Raw genomic sequence first — 22,818 nt, 5'->3', positions numbered from 1 at the left:
ATATGCACTCGGTGCCAGTGGTTCTCGTTGCAAACAGCTGCGTGCATGATAACGCTGCCAAACAAGACAATTATTTGTCTTGCACCCGCCACTTATAGCACTGGATGCAATAGCTCGTCTCTAATGCTGGTATCTTGCTGTCCTTACTGCACACAATCTCTGCTACTATCTGCACAGGCATTTTCCCTGTTCAGTTTAACCAATTAAAGCCGGGAACGCATCTGTGTAACCACTTAAAGCATTATTTTATACTTTGGCTATTTTTAGAAATCATGAACATTTTTGCAAATCTTTGACTTTGACTATATATATTTTTTAAAGTGAAAATGTTTAACTCAAATCTTTGGGTCCCTGGAACAACATATTTTGAGATGGGGGTCCGCGGCCAAATACATATCATTTTGGGGGGTCCTTGACATGAAAAAAGTTTGAGAACCACTGATATTATAGCAACATTAAAAAAAACAAAAAAACTGTTAGGATTTAGAAGACATTTGTAGAATCCCCAGAAGCAAAGATTTGAGTTAAAAATGTTTGCTTTAAAAAACATATGTTCAAAGATTTGCTAAATTTTTCATGATTTTTCAAAAAATAGCAGAACCAGAAGCTCGGCTATGAGCTTGTATATCTGCTATTTTTGAATAGCCAAAGTTTCCCGGTCTTAATGGGTTAATGCACTGAGCAAACAAAGACGATTGCTATTCTGATGCAACGAACGGGTAGGAAGGTGTTTATGAAGCGTTCTGTCACTGATTGAAGTGGATAGAGGGCGGATGGATGTCACAGCGGCCTAATGCCTGATTTATACTGGAGGTGCGGCACCGGTGTCACGAAACCAAAAATAGCAGACGTACTGTACAAGCTCTCTCTGTGAGCTTGTAGATCGGCTATTGTCATAACGCAAATACAAGGTAAAAGTGCGGTGAAATTCTTAATTTTGTGCAGGCTTTCACTGTTGCATTTACAGAGTACAGAAGAAGGGAGAATAAAAGGGAGACGCATAAAAAAGGCCTGAAAATAGCAGTACTGTATGTTTTTGTTTTTGTTTAGCAGGTTAAAGTTACAGGAGTTAGGAGGCAATTATGTTTCTGCAGATTCTGAATCAGTTATTTCTTATAATGAAGATGTATTTGTTTCCCTGGCGCAAAAGGGGGAAATAACAACACCAACATCTAAATAAACAAATATCGGTATCAGTATCAGCTATTGGCTAAATTGTTATTTTAAACATCGGTATCGGCCAATAGTTTCCATATCGGTGCATCCCTAAACAAAACACAGAGGCGAACAGACTCACCCGACAGACCCAGAGTGGCGTTGGTGCGGTTCAATCCTCCCCGGCCGCCCTCCTCGTCCATGTTGCCAGGCAACGGAGCCCCCGATCCCAGAGAGTGCGACCAGGCGGGTTCCTCCTCCTCTGGGGGGGGTCCAGCAGAGGGCGAAGGAGGAGGAGGAGGGGGGTAATCCCGAGGCCCCTTCGCCAGCTCCACCACTCCTCCGTCTCGGACCAACGGTTTCTCTACCGCTTTCCAGCGGAGGGACGGCGGACTGGGGGGGTCCCTGGAGCCTCCTTGACTTGGCTCGTCGGGTCGCGGGGGTGGAGCGGGGGCCCCCGCGGGGCCCGGAACCACCGGGGACTGAGATGAGGAGGAGGAGGCCGGGGGGGGACGGTGAGGCGGCGGGGGGAGGTGATCCGGAACGGGTCGGGGCCGAAGGGGACGACAGGGACTGGGTAGGAGCTAGAGACGGGGAGGAAGATGTAGCGGGCGATGAAGATGACGATGAGGATGAGTCTACGCCGACCGGCCCCGTGGTGGTGTGTATATCTGTGGGCTGAGCAGAGTCGGTGGTGGTGGGACCGGTGGTGGTGGTGGTCTGCCCTCTCCGATGACCTCTCTCTCTAGACCTCTCTCTGGATCTCTCTCTGGGCTTGCTGGTGCCGGACGGACGGCGAGACACCTGTATCTCGCCTTTGGCCTCGGCGCCGGCGGCGAGATCCCCTCCGCTGCTGCCCTCCTCCTCCACCACTCCTCCTCCTCTGCTCTTATCGGCCCCCCCCCCTCCCCTTATCCTCCTTCTTCTTGCCCCTCCCCCTGCCTCTGCCGCCGCTGGCTCTGGAGGTGGCCGTTTCGTCTCTCGTCTTGTCGCCCGGCTGGGTGGTGGTGGCGGCGGACTGCGAGGGATCCACGCGGGCCCAGGCGCCGTCCGCGGACGAGGTGGTTTCCGACGCCGTGGCGGTAGAGGAGGAGGAAGAGGAGGAGGTGGAGGAGGAGGAGGAGGAGGAGGAGGAGGAGGAGGAGGAGGTGGTCTGGCGCTCGCCGTGGCCCTCCGTGGTCATGAGGGCAGGGTGGGCGGAGGACGACTGACCGGTGGGCGATGATTCCTCAGCGGCGGATGGCGACGGATTCTGCCTCGAGGTGCCCAGGAGCCACGAACGCACCCCGGAGAAAAAGTCTGCGGGTTGCCGGGAAGAAAGAAAGACAGAAAGAAAGAACGAGAAGGAATGAAGAGAGAGGAGGATGGGAGTGAGTTCAGTTTCAGGTAGACAGGGAGGATTAAGGCAGCACCAGAGAAACAAAGCTGCAGCAGCATCTTTATGAATTCTCTCCCCACTTCCTAGACGGCAACAAAGCAAACCCTGCTCCTTGTCTAACCCGTTAAGACCGGGAACGCATCTGTGTCATTTTAAACCATTATTTTATACTTTGGGCTATTAAAAAAATAGCAGGTATACAAGCTCATACGAGCTTGCAGATCTGCTATTTTGTTGTTGTTGAAAAAACGTGAACATGTGTGCAAATCTTTGAATATATTTGTTTTTTAAAACAATTTTTTTGCACACATTTTTGCTTCTGGGGGGGTCCCTGGAACAACATGTTTTGAGATTGGGGTCCGCGGCCATATCATTTTGGGGGTCCTTGACATGAAACAGTTAGAGAACCACTGATATTATAGCAACATCATATTTTTTTCAAAAAACCTGTTTAGGGATTTAGAATCCCCAGAAGCAAAGATTTTAGTAACAAATGTTCCCTTTAAAAAAAACATATATATTCAAAGATTTGCACACATTTTCACGATCTTTCCAAAAAAGCAGATCTACCAAGCTCATAGCGAGCTTGTAGATCTGCTATTTTTGAATATAGCCAAAGAAATCTAAAAAGTGAAACAGATGCGTTCCCGGACTGAACGGGCTAAGCTCCTTGTCTGACGATTTGTTCCATTGGTTCCCCGGCCCCGGCTCTGTCTCCCTGCCCGGGGAAGCCCTCTGCGCCAGCAAAGCTAAAGCACATTGCTTTATAGCTCTGTGCTGGCGTCAGTGGTGGAAAAAGTACTCAAATGTTTTACTTAAGTAAAAGTATCAATACTGCAATGTAGAAAGTGAAAGTCCGGAATTCAAAATTTACTTGAGTAAAAGTACAAAAGTGTTGGTATCAAAATATACTTTAAGTACAGAAGTACAAAGTACTCATTATGCAGAATGTCCCGCAGGTTCAAAATGCATGTTTTTTTTGGGGAAAATAGCAGATCTACAAGCTCACAATGCGTCACTCACAATGCGTCCCTTTAAAAATTTTAAATACAATAAAAATTTTCATGGTTTTTCAAAAATAGCATCTCTACAAGCTCATAGCGCACCACGGCACTCAGTGCCGCTCTATGAGCTTGTATATCTGCTATTTTTTAATAGCCAAAGAAATCTTAAAATGACACAGATGTGTTCCCGGTGAAAATGGATTAATAATGCAGACGCAACATGCCAAAGAACGAGTGTAAACTAAGCATTCATGACACTGTGTTGCAAAACAATGACAGAAACAAATCGATATTAATGAAGACTCCACTTCACTGGAAAAGGCCAAGCTCGATTGAATTACGGCTTAAGCAGTTTATTCCCCTTCATTCATTCTCTTCATGGTCCTTCACTGGTTATATCCTGTTTAGTTGTTTACCTACATATAGCGTCACTGTCAGGTGGAAATGGAAAAATAAATAATAACCTGTGTTCCAATGAATCCAATGAAGATATCATTTAGTCACAAGCCCTTGTTAATACTTGTTAATATGAATATTTATAAAACCGAGAGAGACAGAATGAGCTACTTTAGCTTTCAAAATCATTCCTGCGTCGCATTGTGAGCTTTTAGATCTGTTTTAGCTACTTTTGCGTGAATAAGTTAATTAACAAAAAAAACTTTAATAGTTGAAATATGGAGATACAAGGTTTCTGCCCGACAGCAATGATATGCTTTCACTCTCTCTCTCTCTCTCTCTCTCTCTCTCTCTCTCTCTCTCTCTCTCTATCCCTCTCTCTCTCTATCCCTCTCCCTCTCTCTCTCTCTCCCTCCCTCCCTCCCTCCCTCGGCTTTCATTCCCAAATGCTACTCTATTGATCGACATTGTGGGGGGATATAAATCCTCGCTGTTCCTCTATATTAGCTCATTGATTCTAGGTAAGTAGATTAATAGCGTAGATGATATCATATCCACTTGCCTGGAGCCGCTGTGCTTGAGAGATTCGACTGTACGCTGGCCCAGGGCCCCGCTGTGGGCCTCTCTCTGTCCCCCTCGGGGTCACTCGGTCCTGCGGTCGCGTCCTCGTCACCGCTTAGGTAGTTCCAGGGCTTCCACATGGACTTCACGATCTTTGACATCGCCTAAGAATAACGGACAGGTGGACGAATGGATGGAAGAATTAATTGATGGGAAAGTAAAGTAGAAACCGGGGCTTAATACAACAAAGGTTGTCTGAGTAATAATCCCTCTCTGGGGAACTACAGCACAAACCCAACACAACGTGACAATTAATTCATGAAGAGAGAGACGGCACACACTTTCTCTGCTATGCGACTGCCAGCAGTGGTGTAAAGTAACTAAGTACATTTACTCAAGTACTGTTCTTAAGTAAAATTTTTAGGTACTTTTACTTTACTAAAGTATCTCCAATTTTCAATACTTTTACCTCTACTCCACTATATCTCAGAGGCAAATATTGTACTTTTAATCCAGTACAATTATTTGAAAACTTTAGTTACTAGTTACTTTGCAGATATAAATGATCATGTTATAAAACATACATTAACCTCTTTAGCCCTATGTTATACATAGGCTATTTGAAAATAGCCGATCTACAAGCTCACAACGCGTCGCATTGATACACGTTGTGAGCTTGTAGATCTGCTATTTTCAAACATTTTCTGTACTTTTACTTTTGGTACTTTAAGTATATTGTGATGCCAATACTTTTGTACCTTTACTCAAGTAACATTTTCAACACAGGCATTCTACTTGTAACAGAGTATTTTTATATTGTGGTATTGCTACACAACTTTTACTTTAGTAAAACATCTGAGTACTTCCACCACACTGTCTGCCGGCAGAAATGATGAAATCTCCTCTAGACAAATTATGTCACAAGCACGAAAACAAACAGTCGATCCAGGTATCAAAGTCACCGTTCGGGGGGGGTCTAACATTCAGCACTCAAAGCGTAGCCGCATCGCGTTAAAAAAAAACAAGACAAAAAACTGTTTTTGTCCTCAGAAAACTTTTGGCAAGCCAAAGAAAAGTTTTGACTTCTTTTGAAGTGCGCTGCCAGCTCTGGTGTGTTTTATATGAAAAATAAACATGGAAAATGTATGTTTTATTCATCGTGCGAGCAGCAGAATCACACCGACCTTCTTCTCAGTGGTGGTTGTAGGGGCCGGGGGGGACGTGGCAGGCACCAGGGGTCTCAGAAACTCTTCAGAGTCCAGCTCCAGTGGCTCTCCCCAGTCAAAGGCGCTGGATCCTGGGCTTCGCTGCAGGGTCACGTACCACTGTGCAGACTCTGAGGACCAGGGGTCTGAGGCTGTGGAAGACAATCATTAGTGATCTGTGGGCTCTTTCAGGATCAATAGAAGAATGTGGCGGTCATTATTTTCGGTGGTGGCAAACTAAAGTAAGTACATTTACTCAAGTACTGTACTTAAAGGACGACTTCACCTATTTTCAACCTACAGTATCTTCATATGATTGGTCCTCACTAATGCTCATTATAATTTGGCACCATTTTTGTCTACTTACTCTGTGTCTCAGAGGAGGGCTGTGGACAGTTCAGAACCCCGCCTACCAGTGACATCATCAATGGGGAATCCAAGCTAATAGGCTTTTTCCTGGACAGTTAGCACGCTAGAAGCCATTGTTCTCGCGTTAATAAAAAATTGAATGAACCATTTTCAAACTTTCAAAAACCTGCCTAATGATGTGCACTGGTAGGCGGGTTTCTGAAGTGTCCACACAGTCGTCCTACTGTATGAGACACAGACCGAGTAGAAGAAAATGGCACCATTTTATCAGCATTAGTGGGGACCAGTACTAATACTTCTATTCCGCTACATCTCCGATGCAAATATTGTCCTTTTTACTCCATTACAATTATTTGCAAGTAGCCAGTAGTTACTTTGTAGATTTAGATTATTATTACAAAACTTACATTAATTATTACAACACATACATTGTAGATCTACTTTTTTCAAGAACTTTAACTATATTTTGATGCCAATACTTTTGTACTTTTCCTCAAGTACAATTTAGCATACAGGCCTTTTACTTTTAACAGAGTATTTCTACATTGTGGCATTGCTACATCTACTTAAGCAAAACATCTGAGTACTTTCTTCCACCATTGATTATTTTAGATGAAGCCGAAGACGGTGGTTTGCGGTTGTTAATGATGGTTGTGAAGTCGTTCTTACAGGCATCATCATTGTGCAGGCTGGCCTCTTCCTCCAGGTCAACCAATCCAGTCCAATTAGAAGGTGAAAGGTTGTGGTCATCTGCGGAGCTCGTCTGTGTCCCTGTGTGGAGAATATTTTTAAGTAGGTAGGTACGTTAAACAGTTCAACATCGTCAAAGTACTACAATATTTTAAGCACACACAACAAAACAAAACATAACATAACATTCAAGTTACATTTGGTAAGGTGTTAAAAATGCCCCCAAAAATGCAATTGTTCTGCTCCAGTCTTGCATGTAGATATAGGAATAATGTCTTCCACAACAACATTGAAATCATGTCATTTTAGTTCTGTCTGGCTCTAGACTGGAGCAGAGGGCTCAATGTGATCTTGAATGTGCCACCATGATTTTTTTATTTTCTTTATTTGTCAGGTATGTACTTTATGTTGAAAGGGTAAGCAGAATAAGCTATTTAGCTTCATTTAGCTTTTTTGGGTCATAACTATGTATTATATAATAATAATATTTATTATTATTGTTGTTGTTGTTGTTGTTGTTGTTGTTGTTGTTTTTATGTGCATGGAGTATATTGTTTGTATAGTGAACTAATGACCAAAATAAAAAAATTGCAAAGTGAAAACGTTTTTACAGACGGTCGGAACTACAGGCATCTGCAGTAAAACGGGATTATACCTTTCCTTTTTTGATACAATGTACTATGTTTATTTGAAACAGAAACTCTGTTAAAGAGAGAGGTTGTTGTGAGAAACATGGTTGTCGCCCCAGGCATCCCACACTTTTCTTTCCCTCCTGGGTCCCACCACGCTGTGGAATGACCTCCGACCCTCAGTCAGGACTGCAGAATCACCCCCACATATTTCTACCGCAGTGTGAAAACTCGTCTCCCCCCCCCCCCCCCCCCCCCCAGCACTCCTCAATGCTTGTATCTTCAGTTCACTGTAGATGCTAGTTAGATGTTAGTACAAAATCGTTGCTGTCGGGCAGAAACCTTGCATCTCCACGTTTCAACTTTTAGTTTTGCTGCAAATTATTAATCATTCAAGAGTCTCACACAATAGAAGCAAAAATAGCCGTTCCACAAGCTCACAACGTGCCATGATGATGCGATGCATTGTGAGCTTGCAGAACAGCTTTTTTAACCCATTAAAAATAGCAAAAATAGCAGATATACAAGCTCATAGCGCGGCACTCGGTGCCACGCTATGAGCTTGTAGATCCGCTTATTTTTTTTTGAAAGATCTAGTGAATTTGTGCAAATCTTTGAATATATATTTTTAAAGCGAACATTTTTAACTCAAATTTTTGCTTCTGGGGGGTCCCTGGAACAACATATTTTGAGATGGGGGTCCTTGGCCAAATACATATCATTTTGGACATGAAAAAGTTTGAGAACCACTGATTAAGTTTAGCAAAAAACTGTTAGGATTTAGAAGACATTTGTAGAATCCCTTGCTTTAAGAAATATATATATATTCAAAGATGTGCACAAATTTTCAAGATTTTTCAAAATATTTCAGATCTACAAGTTCATAGTGCGGCACAGATGGCTATTTTTGAATAGTTAGAAGTGGTTAAAACATAAAATGACAAACGCTTTCCCGGTCTTAAGTGAAATTTAAAGCGATTACTCTGTCTGTGGGTTTTATAAATATTGACCCAATGAAAAGTATTATTAACAAGATAATTTAGTGACTAAATTACTACATTGGATCCATTCAAACACAGGTTCTTTTTTTTCTCCATTAAAAGTAAGGATATACAAGGTTTCCACCCGACAGCGACCAAATGCTATGTACTGTATGTTAGACATACCTTTTTCTTAGATATTTATTTAGATATCATGTTGTTCCAGACAGATGCTAGGTTTGATGTTTACCTGGTATCCTTGTAGCAATAAATAGTTTTCTTTGCTTCTCTATTTACGGGACCATATTTCCCCTGTCGTTTGTTGACTAGAGTCTCTAAATCACTGTGCATAAAGAGTGATTTATTTACAAAGGCATTTAACTCTGCTAAATGGCTAAATTGTAATTTGTAATTTGTTGTGGAGCTGCGCATCGCTTTAGTTAAGAGACGAGACCAGCAGAGAATTACTGTCTGCCAATGAAGCTTTACAGTCTGCTGTTTGAGATGATTTATCTGTAAGTCTTTATCTTTTTAATTTCCACTTACAGCTTTTCAAACAACAACGTTTTGTTCAGTTTCTCTTAACTTTTTAATTGTACTACTTCGTTTTAGATTTGATCTTTTTATTGTGATTTATGTGTTGACAACACCCAAAATGCATAGGGGGAGGAATTATTTGGTATAATGGCTAAATTGGGGAGAAAAAGGGGTAAAAAAAAAAGTGCCAGACCTGCTGTGGTGCCGGGCGTCTCTGTGGCGTGGTCAGGACTGTCTGTCTGTGAGGAGGGGTCACCTGCCAGGTAGCTCCACGGCTTCCACAGGGAGCTGTAGATCTTCTTGATGGGACCCGACTTCTTCACGTTACCTGAAAGAGACATAGAGTCACTCATGAGACACTGGTGGTTGTGTCCGAATTCAGTCACTCACTTACTACTTACTACTCCCTAGGGAGGGAGTCAGATGTAGAGGACTAATAGTGAACAAAAATAAATGTAAATCTTTTTGACACTACTCAGGTCGCCGTCAATTAAGTCATCGCTGTCGCACAATTAAAACGTATTAAAACGCAAATGAATGTAGCCTACTATACTGATAAACATTCATTCTGTGCATTTTTCATTTCGGGTTGGGTATGTGACTCGAGACTTGACTCGGACTCGAGCTCAGAGACTCGTGGGCATCTCTGACACGCACGCACGCACGCGCACGCACACACACACGCACACGCACACGCACACGCACACACACACACACACACACACACACACACACACACACTGAAAGCCCACTTTCCTCTATCAGTCACAAACAGTATACTAATTGCCATTGAAATGTTTTTTTACCTATCTCTCAAAAATCACAAAGTGAATAGTCTCTGGAGACAGACGTGATGGCTCCCACAGTTTTCAAAACGCTTCAACTTAACAGTCTGTGTACTTCAACTTAACAGACTGTGTGCTTCAATAGCTCTGAAAATAAAGCCCCTCCCTCGCAGTCACGTAATAACTCCTACTGGAAACCAAATGAGTTGAGCCCTGCATAGCAGAAAGGGAAATTCAAAGAGATATTTTAAAGACATTTTAACACTTGTGTGAACACAGCGTAATGATTGGTCAATTACCCTGTCCGGCCTGAAGGGCAGATACAGTTTAACAGCTTGCTCTTCTTAACTTTTAACGAGTGGAATTACAGACTCTCTCTGTGGCGTTCGATGATTGTGGAGGAGAAACTACAAAGGGAATTACATCCTTTCTTCCTTCCTAAAAGGACATGCACAAACCTGGATGCTCTAAACATCATGTACCTGCTACTACACCCGCTGTCTGTCTGTCTGTCTATCAATCTATCTATCTAATACATATCTCTTTGATTATTTGACCTATTTGTATCCTGTGTTCTTTTCTTCTTCTTACCTCTCCTGCTCGACCCTACTGTACCTCTATGCTGTCTCTTCTCACGAAAACTACAAATGATGGCGCACACTCGAAGAATTTTTTTGTTGTTGAAAATTTCCCCCACTTCTTACACCTGTAAACCTGTGACGTGACAATAAAGAGGATTCTGATTCTTCTTTGTTCCATCATCTGTGTAGAGTTCCCAGACCTGTGTGTACTTTCCCCTAGCCCCCCCCCCCTTTAGACTCCACCAATCCAATGGATTCACAGATTGACTGTACAACAGTGTGGGACAGGCTAACATGAGCAAAATCTGTGTTGCCATAGCTACTCAGTGGCAATGGCATTTGTAGCCATGGTTACTGCCTCACTACTAGGCATGCAGTGGGTTATGGCAGCGCTTTGTGTTCAGAGTGGAATGGAGGTTATCTGTGGATATGTTTGGAAGCATAGAACAAACAATGTTTGGTCTATGCTTCCAATGATCGCAGCATCACAGACTCTTAACCACGTAAGCCCCTATATACGTCGTCACACTACAAATAGAGAAAATGGCAGAACTCCAAGCCCACAACGCGATGTGACATGCTGCCATTTTCTGCCATTTTTAGCCTATAATTACATGCCCCAAAATAGGGGTGGCACGGCACGTTGAAAGTGGTTAAACGTCTAAAAAGCAGTTCCCAGAGTTCCCAGGTTAATACCATTTCCCTGAAATCACAGAGGAAACCAAATGAACGGCTGTCACAAACTACAAGTTAATTTCCCCTCCGCTCCACAAGTTGACACTAAGTGGTGGTTCCCTCTATAAATACAGGCCTGGATGGATGAGGACTTTCCCCCTTTGTCTCCAAACACATGTCAGCTGCATCATGAGTTGATTGATGTTTGCCATGATGTGTCTTTTGAATTGCTTTCGATGTACGGTAAGTCACAGTTTGTTGTGTTGTTACAGAATTGACATACAGTTTAATGGATCATTGTGATCTATAATTTGCTTAAAAAAAAAAAATCTTATTTTCTATCAATTACACACCCCATGAAACATTGAATTCATTTAGTTTTTGTCGCATTCCTGAGACAATAATTTGATGACCGGCGGAAAGATGCTAATGTATCCGGTAGGAGACTCAAAAGAGACACTTTGAGTGTGTTTACATAACAAAACATTATACATATATTTTTTACCCATCATTTCCTATACCAGCAGTCATCAGCCACTGGAGTAGTGTTGGTGTTTACCTGCAGAAACTGTATTTTGGTGTTTTTGCCCAAAAAACATCCCTGTCTACCAAAACAAACAGTGAAAACACCAAAACACAGCGAGAGGGCAAAGCTCTTCTGCAGATAAACAACACCACCACACAACTCCAGTGCAGGCCCGGCGCCTGAGGGGGCCTGGCACCCTCAGTTGCAAATTCTGCCCCCTCAGTTTATGCTTGACCAACCTTTGGGGGGGCACCAAACGACGTAGAGAAAGTGAAAGAAGACAGAACTAGAAAAAGTGCTCCTCGGAGCACAGGTCTCCGCCAGGTCAGGTACGTTATTGTGGCCTCCTGGTGGCGCTATAATAGGCCAATGTGAAAAGGGTGTCATTTATTCTTAGGTCTTTCACGGCAATCAGACACTGCATTCATGATTTGAGGCATTTTGTTCCAAAAATGTGTTTTGCTAAATTAGACCTGCTGGTGGCGCTATAACAGGCCAATGTGAAAAGGGTGGCATTTCTTCCTCGGCCTAGTGGGAATGTGCGTGTGAAAATTCACGGAAATTGCAAGCTGCGTGCATAGTTTGAGGCTTTTTGTTCAAAACGGACCAATCCTGCAAACTTTGGAAGCCAACCATAGGCAATGAGGATGGAATATGGGAAATCGGACAGATTTGTGTTGATCACATGACTATAGAGATACTGTGTACCGATTTGCATGACGTTTGGATAAAATCTGTAGGAGTAATGTAAAAAAAAAGGGTTTTGCACAAATCGGCCTCCTGGTGGCTGGGGCAGAGGTTCTGAATTGGCATCCAGGGAGTGTGTGTGCACAGTTTCGGAGCGACCGGGCCAACGGTGCCAGAGATAAGCTGCTAACACACAGACAGGACGGACGGACGGACGGACGGACGGACGGACAGGGGCGAAAACATACTCTCTCGCCATGCCTTTCGGCCTGTCAACTATCGCCGAAAAGCGCCGAAATGTTGAACCAGCGGCTGCTGAAGGAGCACTAAAACAGTGAAACGCGCCGGTGAAGTGTCATTTTTTTTCGCACACAACGTGTCTCATTGCGACGCGTTGTGAGCTTGTAGATCGGCTATTTTCACTTGTTTGGGTCAAATTTCTCTTTTGGGGTCTCGAGCTATACAAAAAGTTTGTTGAAACACTGTATTTACAAGTTACCTCTGTAGCAGTAAGCATCGTAGAGGCCAGTGGTTTTGTCCGCGGTGCTGTTGTTGAACGCCACGGTGTAGACGCCGGGCCGGTCTCCCCCGCAGTCCTCCTGGCGAGGCCGGGTGACCGGGTAGCGGACGCTGCCGTCGGACAGCCAGCCCGGGGAGCAGCTGTCCAGGCCGGCCTTCCACGCCAGGTAGAGCTGACCCACCGTCGCCAGCTGTCCTCCCAAGGACACGCAGCGGTCTGAGGCCGACGACAGCGTCAGTCTCCCTGGGACGGAGTAATGGAACACCTCACCTAGACAGAAGAGAGAGAGACACGGCGGGGTGCATGTCTGAGTGTGAGGGAGTGGATTCAGCCGTGTATCGTCGCTGTTGGGTGGAAAGCTTGTATGTCCAAAACTGTTATTTTTCAAGATACGGAAAAAAATAACATGTGTTCCAATGGTTCCAATGAAGTAGAGTAGTTGGTTAGTCACAAGCTCTTGTTAAAGGGATAGTTCACCCCCAAAATGATTTTTTTTTTAATCGATTAGTCACCCCACGGAGACTTGAATTCAAGGAAATGTTTTTGTTTTTGTCGTATTCCTAAGCCAATGATTTGATGACCGGCAGCGGTTCCGGTAGGAGACACAAAGAGTCTCCTTTGTGTCGCCTACCGGAACCGCTGCCTACCGGTCCGCTGGTCATCAAATTATTGGCTTAGGAACGCGATAAAAACAAAAAAAATCCATGAAATTCTTTTTTTTGGGTGAACTATCCCTTTAATATTTTTCATTGTTCAATATTTATAAAACCTGCAGACACACTAGACCACCTTCATTTTCACAGAATTTGCTATCTTCAAAAATAGCCGATCTACAATCTCACAACCTGCCGCAAGCTTGTAGAGCGGCTATCTTTGCTGCTTTAATGCAACATTGTATTGTGACGAAGAAGGGCATTCATTTACATAAAAGAAAAAAATAATCATATGGAGATATGAGGTTTCTGCCTGACAGCAACAGTATTATTATTAGTGGTCCATGCAGTGAAGCTGCAGGAACTCTATAGTTTTTTCTCAGTTTTTTTGTTCTCCACTAAAAGCGTTCATGCTGCAAAAAACTGTAAGAGCTGGAAACATCAACATTGTCAGATGGGTTGCAAATTACTCACATAATAATATGGCCTCATTGACCACAAGACTGCGATGCATTTTAATTATCTAAAAAACAGGTTGGCCTAAAGTCAAAATTATTTCATCATTGTAATGATAAAAAGGCAACTTTTGTGACTTTTGATTTAATTTGACAAAGTCCTGTGCTCGTTCATCACTCCAACCTCTGACTCCCTACGTTGTACACTGACACATAACAGTGTTATACATCATTAAGATATTCACTCTCATTTACTTCAGTGCAGTACTTTACTAATTGCACACAGAAATAAGATTAGTGTCAACTGACAGCTGGGCTGTCCTGATGGTCTTGTTTTTTTAAGGTATTTTTTAGGTGTGTGTGTGTGTGTGTGTGTGTGTGTGTGTGTGTGTGTGTGTGTGTGTGTGTGTGTGTGTGTGTGTGTGTGTGTGTGTGTGTGTGTGTGTGTGTTTGCGCGCGCATCCCCCTGTTTCTGCCCATCTGTTGTGAACACTTGTGGTTTAGAAGTCAACAGGCAATATCCTGTGCTACTTTCACAATGTCCAAACTCTAATTCATAAACACAATTGTGTTTACACACACACACACACACACACACACACACACACACACACACACACTGTGTATCCCTGCTATAGATACTGTATCGTGTACACATTCTGTTGTCTAATAATAATATTCAACGAATAAGTATAATCTCAAAAATTAGAATTACAATTAGGAAAAGATACGGGTTGGGTGTAGGGCTCGGATTTGACATTTAGAGGTTAGGTTTAGGGGTTAGAGTTAGAGTTATGCCTGATTTATACTTAGTTGAGCGCTGGTGCGTCACGTTGTGAACTTGTAGATCTGCTATTTTTCAGCTTTATACTGTAGGCTTACAAAAAAGAAAAATATTTTTATGCCATTCATAAAAGCAGTATCCAAAATGTTGATGTCCTTAAAAGTAAAGTATTACAAACGTGTACTGTATGTGTGTGTGTGTGCGTGTGCGTGTGCGTGTGCGTGTGCGTGTGCGTGTGTGCGTGCGTGGGTGTGCGTGCGTGCGTGTTCACATACCATCCATTTCCGTGGCAAAACAGTACACATCGAACATCTCGTTGGGGTCTTTCTTCCCATAGCTCAGCAGTCCAGCATAGTACTCCTTGCGTCCATAGCAACCAGTCTCTGGTGAGTGGACCAGATATCTGTAGAGAGGACAGCCATCATCATCATCATCATCATCATCATCATCATCGGTACTAACAGCTACTGCTTTGATCTTTTATGCCTCTAGTACAAATGCAACCAAATGAAGCCATAAGGGTCCTTCTATACCCTTTTCACCCCTTTTTTCCCCGTTTGGGAGTCTGAAACGTTGCAGCAAGATCACCCTTTTCCACTGAGGATACCCAGTAAAATCCTAACTCTGAAAGTGTACGAATGGAACCACACGGACCCGTTGGAGTTGGGAGTCACGCCGCGGGCGGCGGCGAGGGAATCAATCGGCGCGTGGATTGGATGGAGTGGACTGGGCTTACCGTACGGTCTGGTCTGCCAACCAGCTGGCCGCACAGCTGGTGTAGCCGTCGTAGAACGCCGCCCAGAGCTGTGGCGGGGTGGCGATCCGGGCCGAGTTCTCCTGACAGGCCCGCTGGGCGTCAGCGAAGGAGAGAGCGTACCGCGTGCCAGGAGTCTGATAGTGGAACACCACACCTAGACACACACACACACAGTGGGGAGGTTAGGTGGTTGAAGGAGTACTCAGAAGTAAGTAAGAGTATCAATACTGCGATGTAGAAATACTCTGTTACAAGTAAAAGTCCGGAATTCAAAATTGACTTGAGTAAAAGTACAAACGTATTGGCATCAAAATGTACTTGAAGTACCAAAAGTAGAAAGTACTCATTATGCAGAAAGGAGCGCTATAGGAGATCTTTTCTGCCTGCAGCAATAAGACTGTACAACTCTGCATCTGGTTGGCTCGATCAGGCTGATCAGGCTGTTTAGGATGGGGGGGATGTGGGATGCAAGCCATCGGACTCTTTAGTAGTGTTTGGTCTGTCCATTTTTAATATAGTAGGTTGACAATGCTTAGATGCCTATTTTAGATGTTTTTGTTATTATAATGTGTTAATATTGATGTCTCTATGAGAGTTGCTGTAACAACTTAATTTCCCCTCGGGATGAATAAAGAACCTACCTACTGTACCTAAAATCCTAACTCTGAAAGCGTACAAATGGAACCAAAGCGGTTCCATTTATACGCTTGCAGAGTTATCGATCTGTGAAGGGATCTATTTGGTTCCATTTGCAGCCTCTCAGACGTACAAATGGATAAATATCGGAGCCGATGTTGGACCAGTGAGATTCTGCTATAGCGCTCTAATTTCAAAGATGTGACCCAAACACAAACTAGCAATTAACCACAACCCCTAGCCTCCCTATTTTTGGGGGCGAACATTCGGCGAAGATCTACAAGACAGTAGATCTTGCAGATTGGCTATTTTCGGCGAAGATATTTAGTGTAGAGCAAAAACAGGAGGGGACCTAAGGGAGCCCTGGGGGACTCCAGTCAACTAACTGTCTGATTGGAAACCTATATATGTCCAAAACTTTTACTTAAGTAATACTGCAATGTAGAAATACTCTGTTACAAGTAAAAGTCTGGAATTAAAAATTTACTTGAGTAAAAGTACAAAAGTATTGGTATCAAAATGTACTTGAAGTACCAAAAGTAGAAAGTATTCACTATGCAGAATGTCCCATTTCACAAGTTTTCAAATGTATAAACTCATAAAAATCCTTGGACAATAGCAGATCTACAAGATCACAATGCGTCGCATCGCAACGCATTTTGATCTTGTAGATCGGCTATTTTCAATTTTCAATTGGCCAAAATGTATACAGGGCTTAAGTGGTTAATGTACAGTATGTTTTAATAATAATCAAAATCTACAAAGTAACTATTAACTAAAGTTAGAGTAGAGTAGAAGTAAAAGCATTGGAAATTTGAAATACCCCAGTAAAGTACAAATAGCTAAAAATTGTACTTGAGTACAGTACTTGAGTACATGTACTTAGTTACTTTTCACCACTGCACTGTCATGGAGATGAAGTGTAAAATAAGCCATTCACTTCACTGAGAAAAAGACCCCCAAAATGTTTAAACGTGGAGACACAAGGTTTCTGCCCGACAGCAAAACGATATAGGGTTTAATTGTTTAATTGATCCATGGATGCATTTCAGAATCAATAAGACGCTCGCGGAGCACGATGACCAATGGAACAGTTAAACCCCGTGTGTGAGCTTTACTCTAGGATTTCATGGTCGGCCGACCGCGGCCAGAAATTGTCATTGGTATTCAGTTACGGATAATTAGTCCCAGATAATGAAAATACAAACACAGACAGGCAGCAGGGAAAGTTGCGGTTAATGTAATTAAAGATATATTAAGCCATTAAGACCGGGAAACGCATCTGTGTGTCATTTTTTGATTTCTTTGGCGATATTTTTTTTGTTGCAGATATACAAGCTTGTAGATCTGCTATTCTTTTGAAAAAAACGTGAAAAATTGTGAAAATCTTTGAATATATATATTTTTCAAAGCGAACATTTCTAACTCAAATCTTTGCTTTTGGGGATTCTACAAATGTCTTCTATTTATTTACTTGCAATCAGTGGTTCTCAAACATTTTTCATGTCAAGGACCGCCAAAATGATATGTATTTGTCCACGGACCCCCCGTCGCAAAATATTTGGTTTCAGGGACCCCCAGAAGAAAATATTTGAGTTCAAATGTATATATATATATATATATATATATATTCAAAGATTTGCAAAAATGTTCATGATTTTTCAAAAATATCAGATCAACAAGCTCGTCGAGCTTGTATATCTGCTATTTTTTAATAGCCAAAGAAATCTTAAAATGACACAGATGCGTTCCCGGTCTCAATGGGTTAAACGACAGAAGCGGGGGGTGGGGGGGGGGGGGGGGGGGCGAGAACAGCAAATGGAATCTTCGTACAAGAAAGAATCCCCCCTCCCCCCGTTTCCAAACCCTACACTTTATCTATATCTCCATCTACAGTATATGATGGCACACCCGACCCTGAAAGTGAAAAGGCCTGTGAATCAATTTATTTTCCAGTCCGTTTCGCTTCCACACAAGCTTTTCTCTCGGTCTACCTGAGGCACTTTCAATTATCTGTTCTTTGGGGGGATGAAAATAGCTGATCTACAGTATACAAGCTCAAAACGCCTGTGTGTGTGACCTTGTAGATCGGTGCCCGACACTAAAGCTTTTTGAATCTGGCCTGAAACTAAAATAGACAAACGTCAAAACGTTTAGCATTTAATTTCCCCCCAAAAACACCTAAACAGTCCCATATGCAGCCTATACACCGTGCAGGCCTGGAAAGACATTATAATCTTGAATATCAAAAATAAGACTTGCAAACAAACACATACTTTTGTGAAGGAGGCCGATGCACACCTCAAGGTTGGTGACAGCCGGTGCGTAAAGTTAAAAAATGCATATATTCAGAAGGGGATCTCTGATGGTGTAATCAAAGAAAAGGACCTGCACACTGTCAAAAAAAAAGATTTTTATATTTTTTTGCAAGTTCCTGACAGTGTGCGGGTCCTTTTCTTTGATTTCGCCATCAGAGATCCCCTTCTGAAACGCACAAATACTGAAAGGCAAAAGGAAAAACTCAGGTGCCTAATACATATTAGGGCGGTTACACCCTTCCAGGAAGGGCCCTGGCAGCTCTCTCACCCAGGCTGTTCTCAGCAGCCTGCCCCAATCTGGGTTCCCAAGTCAAATAAAAAGGAAAAACAGCGCCCCCAGCGTTTTTCACTTTTGCATTTGGCTCTGAATCTGTTCTTGAGAGATTAAGCCTGCCCAATAAGCCAAACTAAAAACATAGGCCTATATGCTCAACACTTCTAGCTTGGCTTATATAGCAGGTGGACCATAACAAGACGATTAGTAATTGGTAATTCAATTAACTCATATAAAGCTAACACAAGGCCTATGAGTCAACTACACAATTACATAAAGGTTTTACCACCAACTTCAAATGAATTTTCCGGGTGCCAATTCATTGACAAAATCTTTAAAATAGCTCTTAAAGGAGTAGTTCACCCAAAATGTTTATTATTTGCTATCAATTACACACCCCATGAAGCATTGAATTCATGGAGATTTTTTTGTTTTTGTCGCATTCCTAAGCCAATCATTTGATGCTAATGTCTCCTTTGAGTCTCCTACCAGAGAGACCGCCGGTCATCAAATTATTGGCTTAGGAATGCGACAAAAACTAAAGGAGGAGGGGTGTGTAATTGATAGAAAATAAGTAATTTTTTGGGCCTGGACAGCAGGGCGCGGCCACTGCGTTCTGATTCAAATCAACAGCCAATGAAGAAAAGGGGGCGGGATCCACATCCAGTGGGTGTTGCATGTAAATAGGAGCGACAGGAAGCTATTTCTCCTTGAGAAATTGCGGCCGCCATTGTTGTGTACTGCTGTTTGCCTCTCGTCGGACTGTTTAGACGAGTTGCACAGCTCTCAGACCAGTAAGAGGCGTGTCCGCTCAGATTCTGAGCGTAAGTTACATCCCGTCCACAAATACCAGGGCTCTGGCCCAGAAGTTTCCTCGCCCCTCCCGTTTGTATGCGAGAGCTGGCGAAAACTTCTGGGAACTCAGATTACCTCTACAGTAACAGGCATCCTCCCAATCAATTGCCGGCACTGCAGAGGATAGAGAGACCGGTGACCTATAATCAAACAACCTTTTTCACGGTTTCAATAAACCACCATGTTTAAAAACCATTGCAGTGTCCTACAGTCCTTGTGATATTGTTTAAGAATGCATTCAGATGTTAAAAGTAACAGACGCTACTTAAAAGACATTTCCAAGCCGGATTGAGGGTGATTAACTATTGGAAGCAGCTGTGTAGTGTGTGTGTGTGCGTGTGTGTGTGTGTGTGTGTGTGTGTGTGTGTGTGTGTGTGTGTGTGTGTGTGTGTGTGTTCTCGTTACTGTGCCCTGTGACACTCCTCATTAAATGTTATATTGTATTGTAGGATTGTTTATTCATTCTGCCTTTTCCCCAGCTGTCTTTATTTCTGAAAACTATATAGAAATGTACAAATTAAAGCCCTGAATCCGACATCAGCCCGTGAAAAATAAAGACGGAGGAGGAGCTCGAACGCGACACCCACATGCCTCCACGTAGCTACAGATCTCGCTACGAGTCTTTAACTCTGACAGTATACAAATGGAACAAAAAGGATCCTTTGGTTCCGTTTCTACAGAATGTAATTAACACAGAGGATGTATATTGTATATTGTATAGTACTGTATATTGGGATTCCAGAGATGAAAAAAATCAAGTGGCTTAATCAACAGAGGTGGAAAAAGTCCTCACATGTTTTATTGAAGTAAAAGTATCAATACTGCAATGCAGAAATACTTTGTTACAAGTGAAAGTCCAGAATACAAAGTTTACTTGAGTAAAAGTACAAAAGTTTTGGTATCAAAATTTACTTAAGTACCAAAAGTCATTATGCAGAATGTCCCGTTTGACAAGTTACAGTATCATGTCTAAAATGTATACAAATATTTAGAAAATATCAGAAGTTTAAATAGGGCTGAAGTGGTTAATGTATGTTTTGCAATGATAATCAAAATCTACAAAGTAACTAGTAACTAAAGTTTTCAAATGATTGTAGTGGAGTAAAAGCACAATATTTGCCTCTGAGATGTAGTGGAGTAGAAGTAAAAGTATTGAAAATTGGATCTCCAGTAAAATAAAACTACCTAAAAAAAAGTACAGTACTTGAGTAAATGTACTTAGTTACTTTACAGTATATCAAACCTTGAAATGAAAAAAAAACAACAACAATGACTCGGTTAAGTCATGGTTCGTACTCACCAGTGACTGCCAGGGCCACCGTGTCTCTCTCGTAGTCGTCACCCATGACAACCTGACAGCGGTAAGTGCCCGAGTCGTTGGTCCGGAGGCGGTGGATCTCCATGGTAGCGTTCAGGGCGTTGGCGCCGTAGCCTGGGAGCCTGACGCGGCCGATGAAAGCCTTGTTCACCTTGATGACGTCACCTTTGGCACAGGGAGGAGTCCTTCGTTAGCGAAATGCTGACACACACACACACACACACACACACACACACACACACACACACACACACACACACACACACACACACACACACACACACACACACACACACACACACACACACACACACACACACACACACACAGACCACCTGTGTTTTTTTATAAACGCAGATTAACCCACTAAGACTGGGAACGCATCTGTGTCATTTTTGGATTTCTTTGGCTTTTAAAAAATAGCAGATAATAAGCTCATAGCGCAGCACGAGTGTCGCGCTATGAGCTTGTGGATCTGCTATTTTTGAAAAATCACGATTGTGATGTATTTGGCCGCAGACTCCGATCTCAAAAATGTTTTGTTCCAGGGACCCCATGAAGCAAAGATTTTAGTTAAAAATGTTCGCTTTAAAACAATATATATTCAAAGATTTGCACACATTTTCATATTTTTAAAAAAAATAGCAGATCTACAAGCTCGTAGCGCGGCACTCGGTGCCACGCTATGAGCTTGTATGTCTGCTATTTTTGAATAGCCAAAGTGTAAAATAATGCTTTTTAGCTCTAATCAAAAAGTGACACAGATGCGTTCCAGGTCTTAATGGGTTAAAAGTAGTGGTTCTCAAAGTGGGGTCTTTAGGGGGGTTTCCCAGCTAAATTACTGATAGTTAGGAACCAAATGGACCCTTACAGATCTGTAACTATGAGAGTGTACAAATGGAGCCAAATGACCTGTAGTTGGTTCCACTTGGTACACTCTCAGTCTCCGAATTATGGGGGATCCATATTATGCATACCAGTGGTCGAAAAAGTACTTGCATGTTTTACTTAAGTAAAAGTATCAATACTGCAATGTAGAAATACTCTGTTACAAGTAAAAGGCCTGTGTTCAAAATGTTACTTGAGTAAAAGTACAAAAGTATTGGCATCAAAATGTACTTTAAGTGCCAAAAGTAAAAGTACTAACATGTTTGAAAATAGCAGATACACAAGCTCACAAGAGTTGTGAGCTTGTAGATCTGCTATTTTCAAATAGCCAATGTATAAAATAGGGCTAAAGTGGTTAATGTATGTTTCATAATATCATCATTTATATCTGAAAAGTAACTAGTAACTTAAGTTGTCAAATAATTGTAGTGGAGTAAAAGTATAATTTGCCTCTGAGATGTAGTGGAGTAGAAGTAAAAGTACTGAAAACTGGAAATACTCCAGTAAAGTAAAAAAATACCTCAAAATTGGTCTTAGTGTAAGTACAGTACTTGAGTAAATGTACTTAGTTACTTTACACCACTGATGCATATCAAACTGGGAGTCCTTGAAATTAAAACGTTTTGAGAACCACTGGTAAAAAAAAAAAAGAAAGAAAGAAAAAGGATTCCATTGTCTTACCCCGAGCAGAGAGAACAGTCTGCTCCGCAGGGGGTCCCTGGCCCCTCGCTGGTCGCCAGGATCGGGTCCACAGGACGTGCGGTGGTTGGGTGTCGGCGCCGAGCTGGAGGGTGAAGGCACAGGGCAGTAGAGCTCTGCCGGCCAGGGTCTCTCGCACCGTGGGGTGGGTGACCTTACGCATGGTCACCGCAGAGGAGGCTGTGGCTGTGGAAAGACAAATTCGGGGGGAGAATGAGGACACGGTCAAGCCACTTAAGCCCTTGTTTCTTCATCAAACGGTAGTGTCAAACGAAAGTAGCGGAAATAGGCGATCTGAAGGCTCGATCTGAAATGTTTTTTTTATTCTTTGGATTAGTTTTTCTTTTTACATTTTTGACCTAAAATGACATGCCTAAAATAGGGACACCAGTTTGGAAGTGGCTAACATGCACAATATAATTTGTGAGTAGAGTTGCTCGATTACGAGGGGAAAATAATTCAAATGTCATCATTATCGTGATCAATATTGAGCTCACAATTAT

The 22,818-nt window shown here is 42.5% G+C and overlaps 1 protein-coding gene across 1 annotated transcript in view; it reads right to left on the bottom strand.

Moving 5' to 3' along the window:
* Nucleotides 1-22,818, bottom strand: part of LOC308093361 (neurocan core protein-like) — a gene marked incomplete at both ends in the record, with an annotated part of 80,037 nt that overhangs the window by 28,565 nt on the left and 28,654 nt on the right. Inside the window, 12 exon segments of the mRNA XM_080439696.1 lie at nt 1,298-1,739; nt 1,798-2,056; nt 2,058-2,173; nt 4,530-4,658; nt 5,679-5,851; nt 6,738-6,839; nt 9,098-9,232; nt 12,658-12,948; nt 14,846-14,973; nt 15,307-15,481; nt 20,711-20,893; nt 22,298-22,501. Coding sequence (XP_080295822.1) covers nt 1,298-1,739; nt 1,798-2,056; nt 2,058-2,173; nt 4,530-4,658; nt 5,679-5,851; nt 6,738-6,839; nt 9,098-9,232; nt 12,658-12,948; nt 14,846-14,973; nt 15,307-15,481; nt 20,711-20,893; nt 22,298-22,501 — 2,337 coding nt within the window.

Source organism: Gymnoscopelus braueri (genome assembly GCF_963280865.1).
Source record: "Gymnoscopelus braueri genome assembly, chromosome: 10".
Classification (NCBI taxonomy): Eukaryota; Metazoa; Chordata; class Actinopteri; order Myctophiformes; family Myctophidae; genus Gymnoscopelus; species Gymnoscopelus braueri.
The sequence above is the reverse complement of the archived record's forward strand: the minus strand, read 5'-3'. Positions and strand labels throughout refer to the sequence as shown.